Here is a 23707-nt window from a genome sequence, read left to right on the forward strand (position 1 = left end):
CATGTGTGGGCCAGTAATGCTCCTACGTTGGAGACTGCTAAGTATTCTAGGCTCCAACAGCAGCAAGATCACCTTTGGATCAACTCTACCCTGAAGTTACCTTTAGATTAAATTGCATTTGTGTTTTATACTCACGTTGGGTTCATTATAAGTCGACGGAAGAAATAAGTCCAGGTGATATAATCCATTGCATCCTGCTTAGATGTAATAGTTCCAGCAGCAATTTCAGCATTCAAGTGGTCAGCCAGCACCTCTAACAAGCTGAAGAACAGGAAACAAGAGGACTTAGCTGACTTTACAATCACAAAGACAGGTAATATATTTTGTAGAGTTGTGCATTAAAAGGTTTATTACTTTTAATCTGAAAATATTATATATTTATCTTCCGGTAAAAGAGAAGAGGGGAAGAAGGGGGAATATAATTGCAAGGTCAGTAACCTTCTTTACATGATAGTGGAATGAAGCTCAAATTATTTTTTGATTGGACCAAGAATACACAAGTTGAAGTCATTCGTGGAATCTATTCAGATGGAGCTACTCAGTGGGAACTTCTGAATGCTGTATGTTGACCATATGATCATGCTGGTTTAATCCAATAGAGTATCATATGGAAAGACAAACAGGAAATGAAACAGTGGCAATAGCTTAGCTAATACTTGACAAATACTTGAGGGCTATTAAAATTACATCAAAACTGCTTCCCCCACATTTTGCCTCATCTTCATCCAATGTAAAAAAAAACCAAACAAAAAAACCCCCAGCTACTTCTACCCAGAAAGATTTCAACTCAGAAACACAGAAGAACAAAAGCCGTTTAAAATGATTCTTACAATGTAAAATACTGTTTAGTGTCATTAAATGGAACAAAGACCTCCATTAGGGTATCTAATAAGATCATGCCTGGCTAAAGTTCGGTCAGGGAATGGCGAATATCCTTAAGGATCAACATAATTTTTCTTATTTTATAATTTTTTTTCTTTTCCTACTGTTATTTCCCTACTGCTAAAAGTAAAGAATATTTTGGTATGAGTAGCTGTTTTACTGCTCTATACCACTGATCGCATGCTTCTGAAGGTTAAAACTACAGATGTTCTACCCAGATTGTCCAACAGAAACTGGACAGATGATTCAATAGCTATTCCATAATAGAGTGCTTTCTCTTTTGCTTGTAATGTGCTATATTTCAGACCCACGATCAGTGAGAGCACAAGGCCTGTCAGACGAGTTGTGTAGTCAAGTCTTACAACTAATACATAGATGATGGCTTTTAGAAAAAACTTTAATTAAAAAAATATGAAGTTTAATGTTACAAATTGGAAATACTACACAAAACTGATAAATCTGCTCTTTGGTAGAACAGATGGGAAAGCACTCTAAAACTAAAAACCCTCCAAAAGACCCCAAACAGTTTCTTTCTTCAAATACTTGATCACAAAAGAGATTGAGACAACTCTAAGTTAAACGGTTCACAACCTACATAGAACTTCATGAGACTGCTAGTAGTATGTGAGTCTTCATCTGAAAACTTATCAAGTATTTTTTGTTTGTAGTAAAAGATGGAATACATCAAACTACAAAGTAAATATATCTACACACAAAATGACCTACTAGAAACGTAGAATATTTATAGTATTCCAAACAGGAACAAGGTGTGATTACTACTGTTATATTAAAGGTATGATTTCTTTATTTAGAAATACCACTTACCAATGAATAGAGAGATTTCCTAGTTTATGCTAGTGCCATACAGTCTGGATATATTATGAACATTTTAATTGCACTGCTCTTTTGACTTATTAGCTATCATTCTGAAGAAGTTCAACTCCTAACCTTTTGTGCTAAGTGCAATTTATATGTTAAGAAAAGTGTGGTTTCCTAAGGAAATGAAGTGCATGTCTCCACATTCTTTGTTTGCAAAAATTATATGTCTGTCTGTGTACCACAGAAATTAACCTTCAAATACACTAGCCCATTTCGACTACATTTCACAGGTGGATAGCATTCTCAAGCTCCTACAAATTTCCTGATCAGATAGAGGTCCCATTATCACTTACGTTGAGAGATGAAGTTTCCTCAGGAGACCAATACTGTGAATTCTTCATCACTAAGAAAAGCTTTCAGTAATGCTTATGCTTTATTAGATGTCTGAGAATTCCTCCATCAAACATGCATGCATCTACAGGAGATTGATGTAACTAGTTCTGCTTCTTGTTGAACAACTAAGTGTATTATAAATATCAAAACCAAGGCATAAGTGACATTCTGCTGGACAGCAAACTTCGTATCGACTAAGTTCCTCAGAGAGGCTGCAAAAGGTGGTGTTTCTACATTTGTGACAAAAATATTGCAATTTTGAAGTGGATGTGTTGAAAGTATATTAATAATAGTTTCCACCGGGCAGATTTCTTTCTGAACCTGTAAGATTTTGAATAATGTGGTATCTACAATGGTAGAAGTATTCTAGGTAAAAAGTGCTAGAATAAAGCTATTTTTCTTCCTATCAAGAATTTGTCACAGAATTTCAGAGAGAGTTCTGAGGATCATGTGTAGTTGCCCTACACACTGGCCTTGCAGAACAGTTTATGCTCTCATTCAAATGTCTGTGACAACACTCAGAACCTAGAAGCATCTGTAGTATTATCTGGAAATGGACTAAAGAGCTCAACAGTGCTTCAAAACTCATGGAAGAAAGGATTTTTCTGTATAAAGATGGATAATGTTTTTCAGAAAATTATTTTCCTCTAGGACCCCATTATTTAGGGGATATTTGGCACAGGAATTTTGTTTCACTTTTCTCTATGTCTCATTTGTAGTGTTGTTTATAGTTTGATCAGCTTTTCTGAATCCTTTCTTTACCTTGATTCCACTGGGAAAGGTTCATAAAGGAACTTTTTGTAGAAGTCTTTCTTAATATCATGAACTAGAATTACAGCTTTTCCTTGGTCATCAAACTGTGGTCTGCCAGCACGTCCCATCATCTGAAGTACATCTGCCAAAGAGACAATAATGCATAAAACAAATGTATTTATTTGAATGTATAAATAAATGTATTTACATCTGTATAATGTGGAATACAGGGTTTTTGGATTTCTTTGGCCTTGTATGCCCTATTGATTTTGACACATCTAATTTTTTTTTTCCATCCCAGTTAAATTTACGATGAACTTCTTCCTGGCGGAGACTATCTTCCTGCATACTTGAAGACCACCCACTGCAATAGAATACAAGATTGCATCTAATATAAATTTCCTCTACTCTCCTTCCATTCCATTTCCATCCCTCGTTTGATCATATGCAATTAAAGATGATGAGTAAGAGAACTTACGAAGTCTACAATGGCAACTGTCTATTATTTCCTAATTCTCAAGTATTTGAATTCACAATAATAAAAATTCCTTGTATAAGCTTTTCTGCTATATATTATTTCCTAGGCTTCAAATATTTTAGAGATAAAATGGTAAAGGCAAATTCTAATTACTGACAGCTACGACCCTTACCACTCAAACTTCAGGACAAGTTATATTAGTTATTAGCACTGGAGTATAGATGGTTTTGTATCATATGTTGTCTCTATTTCAGATCACAATATACAAATTTAAAAGCAGTCACAGTTAAAGCTTACCTCTACTACTCTGCCTACACATCCTTACTTGCAAATACTAGTTAATGATCTCTATAAACACTGAAAATACTAGTTGACAGTTTTGTGTAAACGCTCAACTTACAACCCAGCCACCAAGGTAAGTATGCTTATCATTTATGTGTTTGTGTCTTCTCATAATCTGAGAAGTGTATCTGTATAGGTTGTTTTGTGTCTTGTTCTACAGAGCTCTGATTCCTTTTTGGTGCCTCCAGCTGCTATTTAACTTTGAAGAAACAATGGAAACCAATTAATAACTAAGTTTTAAATCTTTATTTTAAAACTTTTTATGTTTTGTGTATTCTCTATGAGCTCTATCATACCTGCACAACATGTGGCTTGCAGTACCTGGCATTTTGAAAAGTGATTTATTTGACTTCAGAATCAATAAGGTTTTGGCCCAATGGTCAGTTGGGAAGGAAAAGCCAGAGGGTGTAGAAAGGGATACAGCAATGGACCATGATAGGAGAAACAGCCCAATGATGATAAACAGCTTTTAGTAATACATTTTCACTTGTGTAACCATGAGCTATATAGAGAGCAGTGTTTTTTTAAATCAGTTTATTCCTTTTGTTAATTTGAGTGACATAAAAATGTAAAATGAAACTAATTTGAAAATTATGTTTCTGAATAGGTATGTGTACAGGAGGGTGATAAAACAACTTCTTGCTAGTCTAATGTGGTAAATTAAATTGTGCATAATACCATACAGGAAATGGATTTACCAAAAAGCTTCAGGAAATGATTTTTGCCAATATCCACTACGTAATTATCCAAACTCAATATTTTCTTTACTGACTATATGTTGCTTGGCTGCTTTTAATCACTGGACTAAACTTCTGAAATGTTAAATATGATCCAACTGGCTGACTAAATGTCTGGTAACTGAGAAAAGGCCCTCCCCCAAACCTCTGACTTCACTCAAAGAAGTATTTTTACTTATTTTGAAATTACTGAACACTCCAGAATGATTCAGTCAGCCCTCAGCTGCTTCCTTGGAGCCAAATGCATCCCTGACACAGAAAGGTAACTTCAGCAGGGAGAAACCAAGTTATAAAATGATGGAACAGTGAAGGCGTAACTTGAGGGCAGCAGTAAAGACAGTATTGTGAAATTTTGGAAGTATTTCAGAAGGAAATGAATTACATTTTCATTTTATTGCTGCTGCAAAACTGTACTACCTATCCACAGAACTTCCAGATGCATAAATATTCTCTAGAAGGTTAAAAATAAAAGTACTCTAAGCAAACCACACCACATGTTTCTTCATAAAGTAAGGAATCTGCATTTTCTGTTGCTGTGCAGACAACAAAATCTAAATGCTTCCATCACAGATGGTGGTATTCTCCCCCCGCCATCGCTCCGAAGTCGTATTGAAAATTCAAGAATTGAACAACCCCCAATGTCCAAGTTGCCTGAATTCAAAAAGGCAATAAAGAGTGAAAGCATAAGCATTCCCTAAAGCCTTTGTGAGTACTTGTACAACAGATTTCTAAAACTGCATACTAGGTCTTAAATGCTCATTGAGTTTCTGATTTCTTTTGAATATATTATTTTCTCTATTACTGATCTCTGACAGTCCCACAGATTCAACATAAAATTTAAAACTTCACTTCGTTTCTTTCTTCACCACTTTTCCCCATTCAGTAATTAAGTCAGTTGTCACTATTCTTCCACTTGGGACGAGCGAGATACTACTTCTCTGCAGGGAAGTACTCTGTACTAAATTTACATCAGCCAAAGTCTGTCACAAAATGCAAGTGTGCATGACTAAGCTCCCAGGTCATACCAGAATCTTTGAACAAGAGAGTTGGTCTGGAAATTGATCCCAAGTTTCCTGCAGAGCACTAACCACTAAATTAAGCTCTATGATGGGTTACTTGGAGGAGTAACCCCTGTAGTATTTTCAGTTTGAGCTTTTTTTCATTAGTAAGCTTCTCTTGATGAAAAGAAAGTGCATGGTTAAAAAGATGCAAGACCTCTATTTACATTATGTTTAGATTGTTCTTAGGTATACACATCTCTGGCGTAGTACAGGATTATTTAATAATAAACTTTCTTTTGTGAAAAGAGAACGGGAAAACAGAACAGGAAACCTGGAATAAATTTAGCTTGTCCTCATTCTTCAAGCTTAGTACCATCCAGACAAATATTCTCCCTGTCTGAACTCTCAAAGAAGTTCTTCCACGGTTCACTTTCTTAAGCTTGTTGAAAACACTGCAGAATAGTTTATGAAAAGTGGAGTTTACTGGAGCCAGAAAGCAATAAAAGTCTATATCAAACCAGAAATTCAAATATTTAATTTAGCTGCTTATTTCTGAAGTATCACTTACTTGAAGAATCACTTACATCACTGAAGATACTAGACTAGTTAACGTTTTCCGTTTACTGTCAAGTGACTGTATAAATTTTATGTTCTCATACATATGTGATTCAACTGCTGCATTTCAAACCATGGATACGTTTACTGTTAAAAATCTGTTTCTATTTAAAAAAGGTTTCAAAAATGAAAAAAAAAAAAAAATTTGCATGCATGAAAACTTCCTTTTATACACTTAACTAGGTAGCTAAATATGACTTTATAGTGTACCTTTAATTGTTTAATGTCTATTTTGGATGATATACATTAAAGGAATTTAGCATGAAAAATGATTTGCAAAACAGAAACATTTTCATTATTTATCATATAAAATCTTAAGAGTTCTCTTACAACTTGCACTAAACAAAGAAAACCTTTTCTCAGCACTCCTAGTCTCTACCCAAATTAGGTATTTTCAGTGATCAGTTACTAAATAATTCAGATCACTTGCATATGCTTGAAATACATTTCAGCATATGAGCATTTCCATAATTTCTGTGAGTACCTGTAATGGGATAATCCACATAACGCCTTGTTTTTCCATCATAGTATTCTGTTCCTTTAACAATTACTAAATGAGCTGGAAAATTTACACCCCAAGCTAATGTGCTTGTGGCAATAAGAACCTGAAACAGAAAGAAAGATTAATGAGGTATATGTAACAAAAAGCCAACTTTTAAAATTCCATGTAAAACTCATTACAGCAGGATTCAAAGAATAAATAAATGTACCTGGATTTTGCAGTTCACAAACAATTCTTCCACAGTTTTCCTGTCTCTTTCATGCAGACCTGCATGGTGCATGCCTATTCCAAAAGCAAGTGTCAGCTTCAGATTTGAATCTCTAACTGTCACTATGATGTCATTCATCTGTAACAGAAAGAATAGTCATGTTTGAAAGCAGATTACTCAGAAATTTTAAACTTTCCAGGTTGTTATCTTGTTTTTGTTTTTTTTTTTTTTTATAGCAAGGATAATTTGCTCAATGCTGTTTACACAAACAGGAAAACACAGTCTTCAGTCTCTGAACAGTCTGGTTTTAGTCTAAAAAAAAATAAATCAAATACTATATTAATGATGGGGGGGAATACAAAATGCATATGACTTTATTGACACATTAAATAGCGCAGATAAGGAAATGAAAATGCTGAAAATATCTTGACAGGTCTGGCAAATGCTGTGCATTCTGCTCTGTGTTTGTTTAATACAATCCCTAGTATCAAAGGGGTTAGAACTGGTATAAAAACATAGCAAATCCCTGCAACCAGTAACATGGTAACAGTAATGAAAAATAAATTTGGCGCTCTCTAATGCCTATGAAAAGACAGAAACAGTTCTTCAGTTTGATAATTCCACAATTGTTATTCATCAAAAAAGCTTCCTCTTCACATGCTGAAATGCAAATTAATTTGATTTTTTTTGTTTGTAATTAATAGACTCAAACCCTGTAGTGAAACCCAACATACAATAAGTGCCTTAATTTAAAACTTTTAGAAGTCCAGACAAAAGGCTATTTTTGATTACTATTACCATTTTTTTTCAAATCTCATGTCAATGACTACTTGGAAACATTTTAACTACTACCATTTAAACTATATTTCTTGCCTATGTTTTCAAGTAGTAAATTCCATAATAAGTTCATTTGTTTCTGTAGACAACCTCTGTGAATAGCCCCTCGCTAACAATGAACAAGAGCTTTACAACTTCTGTCTTGTTTAGTGATTTTACCTCTCAATATTCCTTCTGTTGTTTTATTTCTAAGGCCATTTATATGATTTTAATATAATTATAGCCAGGAACTTTCAAACCTCATCTCTTATTAGTGGTTTCCTGGTGCCACCAGCAGTGGCATGATGATATTGCATACTTATGGGCAGCATCATTCATGGTTAACCTAGAAGGTATAGTCAAGGTTAGAGAAAAAATAGTAGCGCAGAACAAATTACTCAGGGTAACTGAAGAATTTGACCGAGTATTCAGTCTCATCTTGGACTGGGTATCTCAAACTACTGAGATATGATACCTGCATGACTGCAGTGATATCTTCATTTTTACTTAGGACTCTGAGGTGTTGCGCTTCTGATGTTCAGAATGGTAACCTCTAAACATTTCCTGGGTTTTATAATTCTCAGACCTTAATGTTAATAAAATTATTCACATATCTAAACCCAAGTAACATATGTCACTACTATTATAAAAAAAAAAACCTTAAAAGGCACAAAAAAGTCAGTGAATGTAATAGTCCATATTCAGGATTTAAAAAACCCCAAACAACATAGATTTTGTAAATCAATCAATTTTGTCAGAAGAGCAAATTACAAAGCATTTTAAAAAGTCTATTCGTTGAAATAGTATTGACTAACAGAACCAGAACTGATGAAAGTACCAGAGAACCCAATTTAGAAAAATATTGTTCAAGTTTTGGCTTGGTCCAATCAATTTCATCTGTCAGTGGAAGCTCCTAAAGTTTATTTTCCCTCACAGTGCAGTTGCCTGGATGTTCCTGGGAGTTTCCTATGAGACATGGAAGGTTTGTTGTACAAACTGAGCTGGCATGTATAAAAGAAAAGGATGCTTACAGAAGGAAAGAGTGAAAGGGACTATCAAACACTGAAAGGAAAGGAAGCAGAAAGAAAAACCCAATACACTGAGAAGTGAAGAGGGGATAAGTCTATTTAGGAAAGGGAAACAAGAAGAGGGGTAGATAAGTAGAAGAGAGTAAAGGACTGAATGAAAGGAGGATATGTAAAAGGATAAAGTTTGTCTATCTAGATACAATCAGCAAACCTTTGATTTCTCTAGTCAACATGTAGACATGTGACTGCAGTGTAGACAACATGAATTATGACCCATCTTAAAGATTTTTTTCTTCTAAGACAAAAAAAGCCCGATAAAATGAGAACCTGTATACCGTTTTCTCTACAATTATGACCATCAACATACATTACTAAATATATTTTTGAACCTATTAATGCTTTTTGTGCTATGGATTTATGAAGTTGTACTAGCACTGCACAGGCTCCTTGTCCTTAGATAGACACTTTGAGAAATAATAGTTATATGTATACATTTGTCAGGGAATTAAGATTAAAAAGTAGAAAACAACACTGGTAAATATCAGAAAAATAAATGAAAAAATTAATGCATTTATATTTTACTCAATTTCTGCATTCAAAAATTGACAAAAGATACTACATTGCTGAATTAATTTTTCTCCTCCCCAACAAGAATCATCACCTTATGATCATTATATCTTTATTGTAAGGGAACAAGCCAGTTCCAATGACATTTGTTTCATTACTCACATGAGCAGAATTTGGTATTGGGAAAATAATGAATCTAAACTCCCTTTTCCTCTAGAACAGTACAGGGATCAAATTAGCTGATTTGGATTAGTCTATAGCGATTAGACTGCTCCTTCAGCACACAGTTTTACAGTGTTAGTTATTTTCAGTACGGAACTTGAGCTAAACCTTTTTGCCATGTACTTGCCAGCATAAAACATCCTAAATTCACACTGGTGGGAATTTATTCAAAGATGTTCTTCTTGCTTTTACAATCAGTAGTGGTTATTTTTTTTTCTGTCTGACTTGTATTACAGCAGTGGCCTGTGGTGCTGTTAGTCATACCTGCAAAGCAGTGTAATTTACCACAGGAAAACTAAAGAACCCTTAGCAGGAGAGCTGGCGCATGTACTACTATCCTGTCATTTTAGCAGCAGGGAATCCTAGTCATTTTTAGCTGACCCCTTACTTTCACATAAATCAATGTAATAAACATAACTATTTTACTCATAGGCACAATCCAAGGCTTAAAATTCTCATGACAATTTATTTAAAAATATAACTCTCTTATGTCAGTGTAGTGTAAGAATATTATCACTTTCTATTAAGAAATAATGGCACAATTAATAGGTTCATTAACCAGAAACACACACAGCATTGTGACTATAAAGCAAATCTAATGTTTCTGCATTGTTATAACTTCATTACTATTTATCTTTCTGAAAACAACTGTAATGTTAACTCATAAAAGGGTAAAAAAAATATATTTTATCTTAAGAGCAGAAAAAGTGTATTAAAAATAGTATAAGGAAATATACATGGCACTGACATAAAAAACCCCATACAACACTGATGCAGGGAACTTAATGCAAGGAGGGATTTTTTTCCCTGGACTCCAAGACAGGCAGGATTGGGCCCATTCAGAAAAGGTTTTGCTATCCTTCAGAGATTTTTTGATGAACAAACAAAAATATCTCCTATGCTTTCCTAACATTAGCTTGATTAGGAATCCACCTTTAATAAAAAAAACCTTTGAAAACCAATCTGGGACTCTAGTAGCTTTGCAGAATATTTATTATAAAAAATAAAGTTTATTTCTACCTTATATATTTTAATCTCTGAACAAGCTAGATTTTTCTGAAACTAGTAAGTAGTCATTTTCTTTGTTCCTGCACATATGTAAACTGTTGAACCATTTACTTTAAGCTAATAGAACTTTTTTATATTTTAAATTTATTATACTTAAAAAGCTTTTGTAGAAAGATAGGATTCCATTTAAGTAGATACATTACCCTGTGCCTGAAATACATTCCAGTCAGAGTATAATTCAGCAAGTTGATGACAATGCTGGCTCCAAAAGAAAGGAGGAGACCAGATTGGACAAGAATGAGCTAACAGATTGTGCAGCCCAATTCTGTCCCTTTGAGTGTGATATATTGTTTCAAGATGCTAAAAACCCATACTTTCTCAAAGCATATCTGTTGTGCTGGTTTTCCCATTTTCACAGAATCCTCATTATTAGTACTCTCTACTCTTTTCAAAGCACGTCAGACTCAGACCATATGCCACTGAATAATGCTTATCAATTGTCTAAAATGCCCAATAGAAGAAAGATGTGCCAAACAAAAGAATCGTGAAAGTTATGAAGTCTTTTACAAAAATAATTACATATTTCACATCTGCTACAGATGTTAAGTGAAATAAAAACATCTCCTTGTTATAACTAAATGTTAATTTTTTATGACACACTTTTGTGTCATAAAAACAACATCTTGTAGAAGGAAGTTGAACTTCTATAATGAGTGAAACACTTAGAAATCATTCTTGGGTACCCTCCTGATCTTTAAGGCAGAAAAAAAAGTCATCTTATTAAAATTATTTTTGATGAAGACTTGACTTAAACTCCAGAACTCTCCCACACAAGACAAGATGCCTAAAGCACCTCAAATAAGACTGTTGAAGAAACATTTCAAAATATAGTTTAAACAGTTGAGATATATTATTAAAACATATACATTTAACACTAAAAATCTCATCTAAAAGACAGCAATATACCTATTCATGACACAGACCAGATTCTTCTATTCCTGTTTTAGAGCATGACATTACCTCAGAACATTAACATGGAGATAATAGGTTATTTGATTTAAAGGTTAGAGAAGGAAAAGTAATCTTTTGTCTTTGCGACAATTCTTGGGATTTTTTTCCCCCTTCCCCCCCCCCCCCCTTTTTTTTTGTGTGTTTTTTTTTGTTTTTGCAATGCAAAACAGAACTATATGGTAAAATGTAATTCACTTTCATGCATCTGTCTATGCATATTTCCACATACTGTACAAACACATATACAAATCCATAATTAGCGCACACATGTTTATACATTCATGTCTCTAAAATTGCAAAATCAGTATGGGCCTGATTCGTTCTTTTGGAGTCAGTGAACATCCTTCATTCAAGTGCCCTTGAATTTAGTGGAAGCTGGCTATTGCCTGGTATGGATGCTATTGAATATTACAGTAGGTATGTTTGTGCTAAAGGATTTTAGTTATTTCTAGAGGTTTCATAAAGAAGAGTCTTAACAAGATGCAGATGTTAAAATGATGCACAAAGCAGAATGCAAAAATCATTGTGGTTAAAGTTAAAACTGTGTACATGGGTACATTTCTTCTCTGTCCTTGCACTGTAAATATAAAAAAAAAATTATCCAAGTATCTGTCCAGGGAATAAATTTCTTACCCCCCCCCCCCCTCCCCAAACCCAAATAAGAAAACACCCTGCTTGTTTGCTGGCGAGAACTGCATTCTAACTTCAAACAATAAACAATAAAAGTACTTTGTACTTTTGTTTTAGGTTAAAAACAAAAAGCAGTAAAAACATTAGAGAAAAATAAATAAACTGAAAACTTGATTCTAATAAATTATGTTGTAAAAAGATTGCAACATCTGCCACCACCACAGATGCAGATGCAATTTCTGAAAGAGAAGAACTTGTTCCTCATTAGTCAGTCCTAATGTAGAGCAATGTAACTGATCTTTACCCAAGCTTACCATCACAAACTGGTGGCACTGTCTGTTTTCAAAAGGATAATCTGAGCTGTTGTCCCTTTTAACAAGATAAGTAATGGGTCACAAGCTCGAACTTGACAGTCCTGGCTGACAGCTCCAACTAGAATTTTAGCTAGAAAGTGTATATTTAAAAATCATCTCATGATTATACAAAAAAGCAGGATAAGGATAAGGTTTTCTTTTTTCATTGGCATCAATGAACAATAAAAAGAAATTAAGAATTACTCAATTTACAGGGGCAGGCTTCTCTTTGAAATGCACTGCCTATTAACATTTCTGTCATGATGCACCTGTGCCTCATAAGTATAACTAGGATGATCTTTAGAGTGATGTCTACTGAAGAGTCCTTGCAACCACTGCAAAAGGCAAGGAAGGCAGCTTCAGATGCTGCTTCACTCTCTGGGGAAAAACAAACTCTGTGTTGGGACTGCAAATCATAAGAGGGATAGAGAGCTCGTTTTGGAATGTGTATGGACAATGCGCCTTACAGAAAAAGAAAAACCCCACCTCTAAGGCTCTAAGAGAGGTAACTAATCTTTCTTCTTCAAGAGACTGCCCACTCATACTCTACTTTGGGCAAACTGTGGCAGTCCTGCTTAAACCCTGAAGAACGTCTGCACGTGCTATGCATAGCATTTGGCATAGGTAGGGATGAGCTTTGAAGTATCAGTTATAACTCTCAGTAAGTAGGGTATTTCAACATCATTGGAGGCTTCCTTGCTCAGACTAAACTAGACATGAGGTATGTGAGTGGACATTTCTTCATGAAAAGCATGCACATAGCCTGAAACTTAGTTGGATAGAATCTATTAAACAGATCTAACTATTGTAGTGCAACAACAGGTCCAGTAGAACTGGAAAACTTATCAGTACTAGAAACAGCAAGTTTCATCAAGTACTGTTCACTCCTACGAAGACTGACTGCTGTCTCAACTTTCTGAATACTGTCGGAACATGGGTATGAGCAGGAAACTGTACGTGAGACATGAAATTCAAGGAAAACACCCAGGAAGAACCATCTCCAAAACTGGATGGAGCTGTCTGTAATATATATTTTCAGTAGATGGATGTGGAACAAAAATCCTTCTTGACTGTAATTCAGTTGCACCTGCTAGACTACTGACTCCTTTGAGGGAAAGAACATCTTCTATGATTCCTCCATGATCCAGGTATGCTGTTGTCTACTTTGCTGGCAACAGTTGAAGGGTTGTTTCTGTGCATCATTTATACATACAAATATGTATTCCAGAAGCTTCATACAAGTTCTTGTCCTTTGAAGTATAACTGATTGAAATATTGTCTGAATTTGATACTTGGAGCTGGGTGGCAGAGATGCGGGTTGATTTGCCTGTTATCTGAGAGTACTGTGAAGAGAAGCAGTCTGGAGTTTTGTGAACAGAACCCTTCACATGCTGCAAATGAGAGCCTGGTTTGGCACTACCACTGCAGGGAGAATCTCTACAGAGAAGATCAGGGAAGTTAAGTTGATGGCATAGCTGATAAATAGGTAACAAAGATCCAGTACTGGTGTCTCCCCCACAAGGCCTGAATCTCTCTGAAATAACTGAAAAGCTGCCATGCAGGGTAACAGAAAAATCACTTTTAATGACTGTAAGAATCTGTGTCTACCTCAATATCAGTCTTCCAGATATTATTATTGATGGCATTGTTTACAGCAATTTAAGAAGCCTTATGAAGTCTACCCACTGGGAAGCTAACATAAACATAGACTAACATTCGGCCATCATGTAGCAAAACCAATTACACCATTAAACAAAACTAACCAATGAGTTCTCAAAGGAATCTTATGTCAGCCAAAGTTAGTATCATACAAATAAAGCTGAAAGAAGAAAAATGCCAAGGCCTGTTATAAAGCTTGTAAACTTTGTATATACACATTTGTGAAAAATCTCTTATATCTCAACATACTTCACAATTAACAATTACAAAAAGTCATTTGTCTGTAAGTTGCCCTAGGGGAACAATGGTTGGCAAAAAACAAATGTGGAAAACTGACAGGCAACAAAAAGTGTTGTTTAAAGGCAACAACAATTTATTTCTTCTAACTGGTCCATTTTTATCCCATATGGAATTGACAAACACTTGAAATATTTAGGCAAGTGTTTAAGACAGGGAATGCCTACTATAAAGTAGGGAATACCTACTATAATGTAAGTATTCACTAGTTCTACTTTTAATACTTAAAAATGCTATAGCAATACAGAGAGAATTCTGCCCATTTCACCTCATCCAAGCCTTACTATAACTGAACTTAGAATTTTTAAATTAAAAAAAAAATATTATTATGGATAAAGAATTAAGCAGGACATACACTATGTATGTAGCACTACTATAGCTTTGTCCTTTGCTTGAATGTCAAATGTATCTCAGGCTAATCATGCTCATTTAAAACACAAAACTACAAACTGGTCCCATAATTAGCTAAAGAAATGTCCACTTGAAATTGTGGGTACTTCATACACAATTGTGTTCTGCATAATAGTGGTAAGATATAACAACTTAGGACTTAATCCTCAGTCTTTTACATTTACCTAATCAGAACCGAGTAACTTGGTAGGTATCTTATGCTCCAAACATTCAGCTTATTAATTCAAATACAAATCATATGCAAATGTTATTAAACTAATAAATGCAAAGTCTGCTTGTCCTTGTTGGCTCCTTTTTCAAAACCTTTAGAGGTTTATTCTGAAACACATGAAATTCAGACTCCTAATAGAAAACCCTTCTCCAGCAAGTGAAGAAGCTTTGGTTACAGTTCTTTTTAGGATAGTAGCGGCTCACAGGACATGAAGAAACTATTCATATTAATGCAAGTCACTTAGGGCAAGCTGCATGTTGCATATTCTAATTGTAGGTGAGATTACTACAGTAAACTAGAACAAGGTACTAGAGTATATTACTATGCAGTAGTAATTTTGCTATGAAATGTTTCTGTTATGGTCAAGAAAAAATTAAATAGAGGTTATACAATTAGAAAAGCAGCATTAAATTGACACATGTTTTAGTACTAGTAGTTCATCAGTCAAGATATCCATTTTCTCTTTTAAAATCCATCCGAAAGAGGAAGGTTCAGAAGTTATGCTTTATCTCGGAAAAATCACACTTTATTTTTTTGCAAAGAGCAAACAAATCAAATAATCTTATCTATAAACCTATACTTTTTGGCATATAATTTTTAGTATACAATTATATAATTATTCATACAACTGTTGCTATATAAGTATTCATACAGTATTCAGTTTGGATCTTATATTTATTTATATTTGGCCCTATATTATCACTGAAATTCTTATGCAGAAGGCCTGCAACTGTTAGAAAAAGCTAACTTCCAAAATCTAGGAAATCTGAATATCAATCAAAAGAATTGTTCTGAGGCAATGATATACTATAATCAGGACCATTAGTCCAGAAGGAAATAAATAATTCTGTATTCAGAGCAGGTGCCAAACTGAGTGCAGTAAATAAAATCTAGTACACATTTTGAAGAATGCAGATAAAAGAGAATATTGAATAATTGTTTAGTATTTGACCATCATTCATGTTTTGCAATAAATGAAAGAAGGATTTTTTTTGAGAAGCAATATAACAAAATGTAATTAAAGATTATATTGCTTTAAAAATAAAAAATTAAACCTTTACTCCAGCATTGCTTTACATCTGAGTGTTTGACTTTGTAATCTTTATGTTCTTATAACAAAGATATCGGCAGAAGCTATCTTTTTTTTTTTTTTTTTTAACATTGATTTATTTCATTGATATGCAAGACTGAATCATTCCTAAATGGTTGGTTCTGCAGTACATCTATCTATATACATATATCTATAAGAATATAGATGGATAGACACATGTATATACATACACATATATATACACACAGATATATATGCATATACATAACCCTCTAGACATAGTTATCTCATGAGAAGGATGATTTTGCTCCTAAAACACTGAAAGAGATTAAATTCCAGCTCAACATCTATATGTCACAGATTCCCAGCTGTAAACTTTGAAGAACACTAGTCCTCTTTCTTTTATTCTTTGTCTTATCTTTGTATCAAAGACTTATACCATGTGATATATGTTGTCTGGGACAATGGAAGTAGCATTAATAATAGATATGCAGGAAAAACAAAGATAAAAGAGTTTGTGTTCGAAAGTTCAGATCGTGCAAAGAGGCTTATATAGTCTTAATGCTGACACCAGTTTTAACACATATTGAAATTTAGCATATGCATAACTGTTTCAAGATCTACCCTCAAATGACTCTTTTCTTTCAGATGTATTTTCTTTTCAAACAAACCAATAAAATAGAAGCAGAGCACAAATAATGCAGGTTAAATGATTCTACCTCTCTTTCATCCATCTTCAGCCATTGTTTGGGATCATCCTCAGTAGCTAGGAAAGCTATCAGATCTAAGGCAGTAAGCCTTGTCTGACGTCTGGACGACACAAAAATAAGAACAGGCTTGGCTGGAGAATGACTCCGAATTGCTGTTGAGGAAAAAAGAATTTGAGAATTAGGCCCTTGAATGACAAAAATTAGAGATTATCTTTGCAATACCTAGACAGCTGATATACCTCTCCACAGATGACATACAGGTATGTATACTTGGTCTCTATTCTGTCAGATAGATACAACTGAGGTGAGCATACACCATCTCTGAATCAAAGATCATGTAACTACACTTAGCTGAGTCTGAGTTAATTTGCCATGCTACTTCAGTGATCACTGTGAGCTAATTAAGAGAAGTGGTTAGGAAAAAACCCCACCAAAACACCACAAAACCTGGACAAGCTTTCTAGACATCAAAGCTTGTGAATTTCTCTCTCTCAGCCTAATAAGTATGTTATGCTTTTTTCTACCCTATTGGGATATGTTGTCTCAGGCTAAGTGCCATCAAGGTCCAAAACTTGCTTTCTGAGAGCTCAGACTGCATAAACTCATGTCTGCCTGCAAAGGATCACTTCAATCTACCAAAACTAGAAAAGGTAAAAAGGGTAGAAAGTGACTTTTCAATAGCTGCTGTGAAAGTGGGCATTATGGTACAAAAGAACTTTGTTTCTGTTGTTTACTAATTAGTTTGATATATTTAAACTAATTATGTTTTACTACTTTTTAAAAAAGCATTTTCTTGCTCAGGCCATGCTTGAAAAATTTCAGGTTGCAGAAAAATTTTTATGGTCTCAGGAGTAAGTATTGCCATGGAAATGCTAATATAACCTTGACTATATCACGTCAAACAAGTGGGGAAAAAAGCCCTCAATAAATCACATGTGTACAGATCTTCTAACATCAACAAGCACTAGAAGTATAAACAGTTGTACGTAGAATTTCAAATACTCTAAATCACTTAAATCCATTTGTGTGTTTTCTCATGTAATTCTCATTCTAGCAATTATATTTAAGCACTGTTAATTTCTGAAAACTACTTCATACTATCCACCATCACATATTGCTCCCCAGTTCATGAACACTACCCAGCATGTGCTCCTGCACATACACACACTATACAGTTGTGATATTATTGAAATAGGATAATTCATGTGTATTTATACCTTACAACTATATATGCCAATATATCTATATATTTTAAAAGCCCAGCATCTAATGGATTTTTGTTGCTTCAGGAACAGGTGTGGCAGAACAGCCCAAGACAGATTTATTGTTCATTAGTGTTTTTGTACAATGCTCTTGTGGAGGTGTAAATAATCTGAGCTGTCAAGATTGGTCTCTAGTCCACAATCAATACTTTGCTTCTGTCATAAGGCTAATTAAAGTAGCTAAAAAGTCACCTCACAAATGTCACCTCACAATCAACAGCAGTTCACATTACAAAATTTATTTTGGAGGTTATTTTTAATTGATATAATAAATATTCCTTATGTAACCGAAACAAAACATGTTCAAATAAAATACGAGAGTTTTTCTTAAATCTATCCTGCTTGCCAGCTTTGTTAAGAATAAAAAATTGAAAACAGAAGCCTTTCTGGATGCACTACAAATTTTGAATTTTATGGTTATTGCTTTGAAACTAGAAATATAGGAGGCTAGCCTGACTTGCAACTTCTGTTCACAATTTTTTTAATGCTTACATACAGTGGTCCATATGAAAATACCTCAGCAGATTAATAATATGAATGGTTTTATTACTTTCTAAATTTCAAATATTTTCACACAAATGTTTCTTTATGGTGTCAAACACTAAGAGAAAACACATTTTATTTCCCCTTCATTAGCACTAATTTTATTCTTCTGGTCTAAATACATTACATTCCTCTGTTATATGTTGCATTTGCAGCAAACTTTATGTTTCAGACAAATAGCTTTGAGCCATTAGCAGAGCATATTCCCCCTATACATGCCAAGAGTACATACAGTAACACATGTTGTAAATGTGCTGCAAATGAACTGTGTAAAGTGCTCAAAGTCTTTTTTTTCTTTTACAGAAAGAACGAAAAGGTCTAGGAGCCTGTTGCTTACCCTGAAATGCAGGTTTGTTCATGCTAGCCATGCGAGGACAGTAATGCTGGCCAGGGAAGCCCTGAATGTGCACCTCCAGAGGAACTGGGCGTACTGATGGACGAAAGTTGAACAGACCCATCTATAAGAAAACATTTTTTTTCCAAGTTTGACCTTGAATTATCTTATAAACTGCTATTTTGTTTTTCTGCAGCACAAATACATATCCATCTTCTGAAACATTTTTCATACCTGATTAATATTTAGCCAGTCAGCAAGGTCTCTGGCATTTGCTAAAGCAGTGGATAAACCAACTACTCTTACAGGCTTCTCTGTGTGAGATGAGATGAAGTTTGTTCGAGACACTATGACTTCCAATACCGGGCCTCTCTCATCGCCTAGTAAATGAAAAGGCCATTGAAAAACAGAGAAAAAGAAAAGGTTAAGATGTCAGAAAGTATATTCATGCCATAAGTACCAGCACACTTCTTCAAATTTAGTGACAATTCTGATTAAAAACAACAAAACATGCTCACCCAGCAGATGGATCTCATCTATGATAAGAATGGAAACCTTCTGAACATAGCTTCTGTTCTGCCAGCTTCTGCTGACACCATCCCACTTCTCTGGGGTAGTAACAATCAGGTCAGCTTGGGCAATAGCTCTCATATCAGGAGTCACATCTCCTGTCAACTCTACAACCCTGTAAGAAAGATGGTGGCTTGGCTTTACAAAGGTTTAGAACATCTTAATGTTCAAATATTAACTCCTAAACATTAACTCTTAAAAGAGAGAAGAAACAAAATTAAACAAAGCCATTTTGTTTCTGGTCAAATACTTCTAACAGGATTTTCAAAATTGTTTTGAGTAAATAAACCTGTCTGTCTTCCTAGTAAATACCATTCCTTAGCAAAACCATTTAAAAAGAAGAGGGTGAATGAGAGTCCCAAACCATCTATGGTTAATTTTTCAAAATGAAGATAATATAAGAATATTAGTATGATATAATGTGAATCATAACATCCTGTCATAGCCAGGATGAAAGCTTTCTAGGAATCTACCAAGTTGCTGCCTACTGTTATGTATAGCTCTCTGGTTTGAATAACAAGGCTAGATTGCAGTGTATCTGCATTTGTTGGTGAAGTTCCATTAAGACTGCAGCAGAAATTATCCTGAGGTCATTTTTCGGGAAGATAGCAGAGTTTTTCCAATTGTTTGCCTTATTATCCTTTCAAGTTCTACAAATAGCATTTAAGATGATCCATCATTTTAGACTGAATATAATGGATTTTTTACATTTTTATTACACATTCTACCTTCACTTGAACATCTAATAAAAATTCCTCTAAGTAATGTATATCTTCTGTTCAAAATTTCAGTCACAAGTAATAGAGTAAATTTCAAAATGGAAATATTATCTGAAAATATTTTAAAATTATGAAGCAAATAATTTATCCTCATAGGCTATTAAAATAGCAAAAAAAAATTAAAATTGCCAATTAATAAGTCACTGCTATGGTACTAGCGGGAATCTCACTGGTAATTTCAGGTACATAGAGTAGCACCTCTTTCTTTTGAAACCTGTGGTGTGCTTTGAGCTTTAACTTACCAAAAAAGCTACATATAGGAAAGGAAAAGACCCTAAATAATCCATCCTATGGATATAATTTTTAACTCAAGAAGGTATAATTTTGGAAAGCATCAACATGACTGATATACCTTATATGTCATAAAGTAATGGCTGAACTCCAATACCTGAGAAGATCAGCAAGAAATTAATGTTACCAAGGAATAAAATTATATCTAATTTATATATGAAGAACAATACATGAACAGTAGTATACAGTTCATGCAAGTCCTATGAGTTCCTTATAGCTGAGGTTTCTAAAGAAAGCTTATTTTGGCTTGCAATTTCAATTTCCAAGGATACTGCATAGAGAAATCTGAATTTCCTATTTGTTAAACTGGCAAGTAATGAGAATGAAAATAGCTGGGTATCAAAGTGTATCCCTTTTTTTAGTTTTGATTTTGCTATCACAATGAATATTGATAGCATTTTTTATAAATACTAGAAATTTGAAGGATAGTATACAATGAAAACCTATTTTGAAATACTCAAAAGTATTCTGTAGATTTTATTCATACTTGATGGACTGCTCTTTTGCTTCTAATTTCTCTGATTAGGTAAGGAGAAACATACTTTTTACCAAGTTTTTCTTCAATCCTAACTTTCCAGTCCTCAATTCTTTCACGAACGAGTGCTTTTAAGGGTGCAATATACACTGCCTGCAAAAGAAAAGTCACAAAACCAGAAGTTAAACAAGAAACCTTTATTAAAGTGTACCTGCAAGGAAAAAAAAAAAATATTTAATACTTGTGAGATTTGAACATACTCATTATCTATAAAATGATTAAGGCCTGGGTTCCTTAAATGACCTACAACAGGGTTATATTTAGAAGACTTAACACTTGAAAATACTGCTTTGTTTCCTCAGCCATTAACAAGCAAATACATTAAGAAAGAGAAAGAACAGTTTCTTGAAATGGAAGTATTTATCACACTATTTAATATCAAAACCCACTTATATAAATAATGCCATTTTTTTGCCAGGACTGTAAAATCTGCAAGCTAACATTCCAGAACAGAAATAATCAGAATTTCCAGCAAGCAATATCTTACCTGATTTCTAGTTATGTCATTAAACTATTAAAACATTACCAATTAAATTAAAAAGCTGATTATGTTAAGCAAACTGTCACAATATTTTCCTCAAAGTAGCCTGCTGTGCAAGGGGGGGGAATACTCTGACATGTAGAAACAATATTTATTTACAGATTTATGGTTGAATATTCTGAAGCTTTTGAACATGAAGAAACTGCTACGTGAAGAATTCACATCCATTCTTTAAAATGTATAGCCAGGTTTTCAGCTTTATTAGAACCAAGAAGATATATTCCTTTGAGAATTGGCTATTTTATAAGTCTAATAGATAAGCTGAAAATGTATGAATGTCTTGTTTACCTCACTTGGACTAACAAATTACATGAAGATACTGAAATTTCAAAGATGAATAAGGAATTTATGTACATGATTTCTGTTAATTTCAAAGGTTATTCTTTGGTTAAATCTCACATTCATATAAAAATGTTTTTTCCAAAGACTTTAAAGCTAAAATGTGGTTAACTAAGACAAGATGGCTAAATCAAGATACAGATTTATATTCAGTTTGAAAACAAAACCCCAAAAGCTGAGTTGTTCAGCTTTTAGGCAATTTGAGAAATAAAACACAGGGGCAAGTTGGAACAGAAAATTGGCTTGTAGTAATTAATTTCAACTTTTTTTGTTTAAATAAGAGAGGGACTGGGCTAGTTGTATTCATCTGGAGTAGAACTAATAGCTATAAAACAGTACTACTGCTAGTAGAAGGAGATTATAAAGCCAGAAATGCAGGTGAGTACAGAAAAGGAAATCCAGTATGCCTGTATGTCATGTTTTTAGATTTAACTCTAGTTGTACACTGATTAATATATAAAGTTGAAATAAAAGCATAATGTACCTAATGCAGTACCATTTGCATCCAGACAGGTATAAATTGGATAAAGCAAAATTCAGTTTGCCATAGTCTTTTTCTAGGCTTTTGTATTGCTGAAAACATGCCGACACAAAATGATTCCGGTAAACCTGTTTTACAAACCTTTGATGTGGGATACTTGTTAAAAACTCTAAAGATGGCTAATTCAGCTGCAACAGTTTTTCCAGAACCTGTAGGTGCTCCAAGAAGAACATTACAGTCTGTGTGATAAAGCGTATGAAATATCTGGGTCTGAATAGGGTTGAAGTGTGTGAATTTGTACAGGACTTCATATTCCCGATGTCCCAAGGCTGTGACAGGCAAAGGCTGAAGATCCAGAAGCTCTAAAACCACAAAATAATCATAAGTGCACCACAAGAGATGCCATGACATAACACAGTTTATTATGAAGATAAATATATTAACCAATACTTTAGTGGAAAACAACTTACATTGGAAACTGTTTTACTTGATATCTCATATGACACAGAGTCCGCATTTGGGTCATTGTTAACTTTGATGAGGAATAACGAAAAATTGATTTTATAGCTCTGAAGTATTTCTGCAAGTACTGTTAGTATTCTGATAGCTGTGAACCAGCCATTTGCATAAATTAATTTTTATTAAAGCTGTTTCCTTTCTACCCAGTTGTAGTAAATTCTAAGCTCACTATATTAGATTATATGTATGTCCAGCTTCTTATGATAACAGAATGCATAGTTGGAGGACAGCACAGTCTGTGTATTTCAGATTCTAGGAAAAAAATCTATTTAAGGAAGGATTCTTTGGAGTTCCTAAATTGATGGAGTAATACAAATCAGAGGAGTACAACTAAATTTTGCATCTAATCCTTTAAACTTGTAATTAAAGATAAAATCTTAATAAACAAACAAACAAGCTTTCAATATATGATCCTCAATATAGCCTGAGGGCATCTGCTATCCAAACAATTAGAGATTGTGGAATTTGGAAGATGATATATATAACCAGATTGGAATTGGAATCCTACCAAATTAAGGAGACTGCAGTGATTCTGCTATGCAGATGCTTGCTTTGAAGTTTGGTGGGTTTTTTTGTTTTTTTTTTTTTTTGTTTGTTTTTGGTTGTTTTTTTTTTTGGTGGCTGGAGGTCTCATTGTCTTTTCAGGGTGATTCACATTAAGGTATGATATGGGAGTCATAAAATGTACTGAGGCAATGATGCCTAATATTCTTCACATGCTTTTCAGTGATACCTTATGGCTGTTTTATCATTTCCACTGAAACTGTGATTTCTTGGGCTCTGTTGAGGAGAAAGAAGGGTTTTTTGCT

At 34.1% G+C, this 23707-nt stretch overlaps 1 protein-coding gene across 4 annotated transcripts in view; it reads right to left on the bottom strand.

Annotated features, from left to right (window-relative positions):
* The window catches only part of ASCC3 (activating signal cointegrator 1 complex subunit 3), a 278562-nt gene that overhangs the window by 51418 nt on the left and 203437 nt on the right, over positions 1–23707 (bottom strand). For all 4 annotated transcript variants that reach the window (XM_049818318.1, XM_049818319.1, XM_049818320.1 and 1 more), the window contains 10 exons: positions 22521–22741; positions 21026–21111; positions 19362–19528; positions 19078–19223; positions 18847–18967; positions 16714–16856; positions 6731–6868; positions 6505–6625; positions 2857–2989; positions 136–261 (listed from right to left, as the gene is read on the bottom strand). In XM_049818318.1, coding sequence (XP_049674275.1) covers positions 136–261; positions 2857–2989; positions 6505–6625; positions 6731–6868; positions 16714–16856; positions 18847–18967; positions 19078–19223; positions 19362–19528; positions 21026–21111; positions 22521–22741 — 1402 coding nt within the window. The remainder of the gene's footprint in view (positions 1–135; positions 262–2856; positions 2990–6504; positions 6626–6730; positions 6869–16713; positions 16857–18846; positions 18968–19077; positions 19224–19361; positions 19529–21025; positions 21112–22520; positions 22742–23707) is intronic.

Source organism: Accipiter gentilis, chromosome 15, assembly GCF_929443795.1.
Source record: "Accipiter gentilis chromosome 15, bAccGen1.1, whole genome shotgun sequence".
NCBI classification, from domain to species: Eukaryota; Metazoa; Chordata; class Aves; order Accipitriformes; family Accipitridae; genus Astur; species Astur gentilis.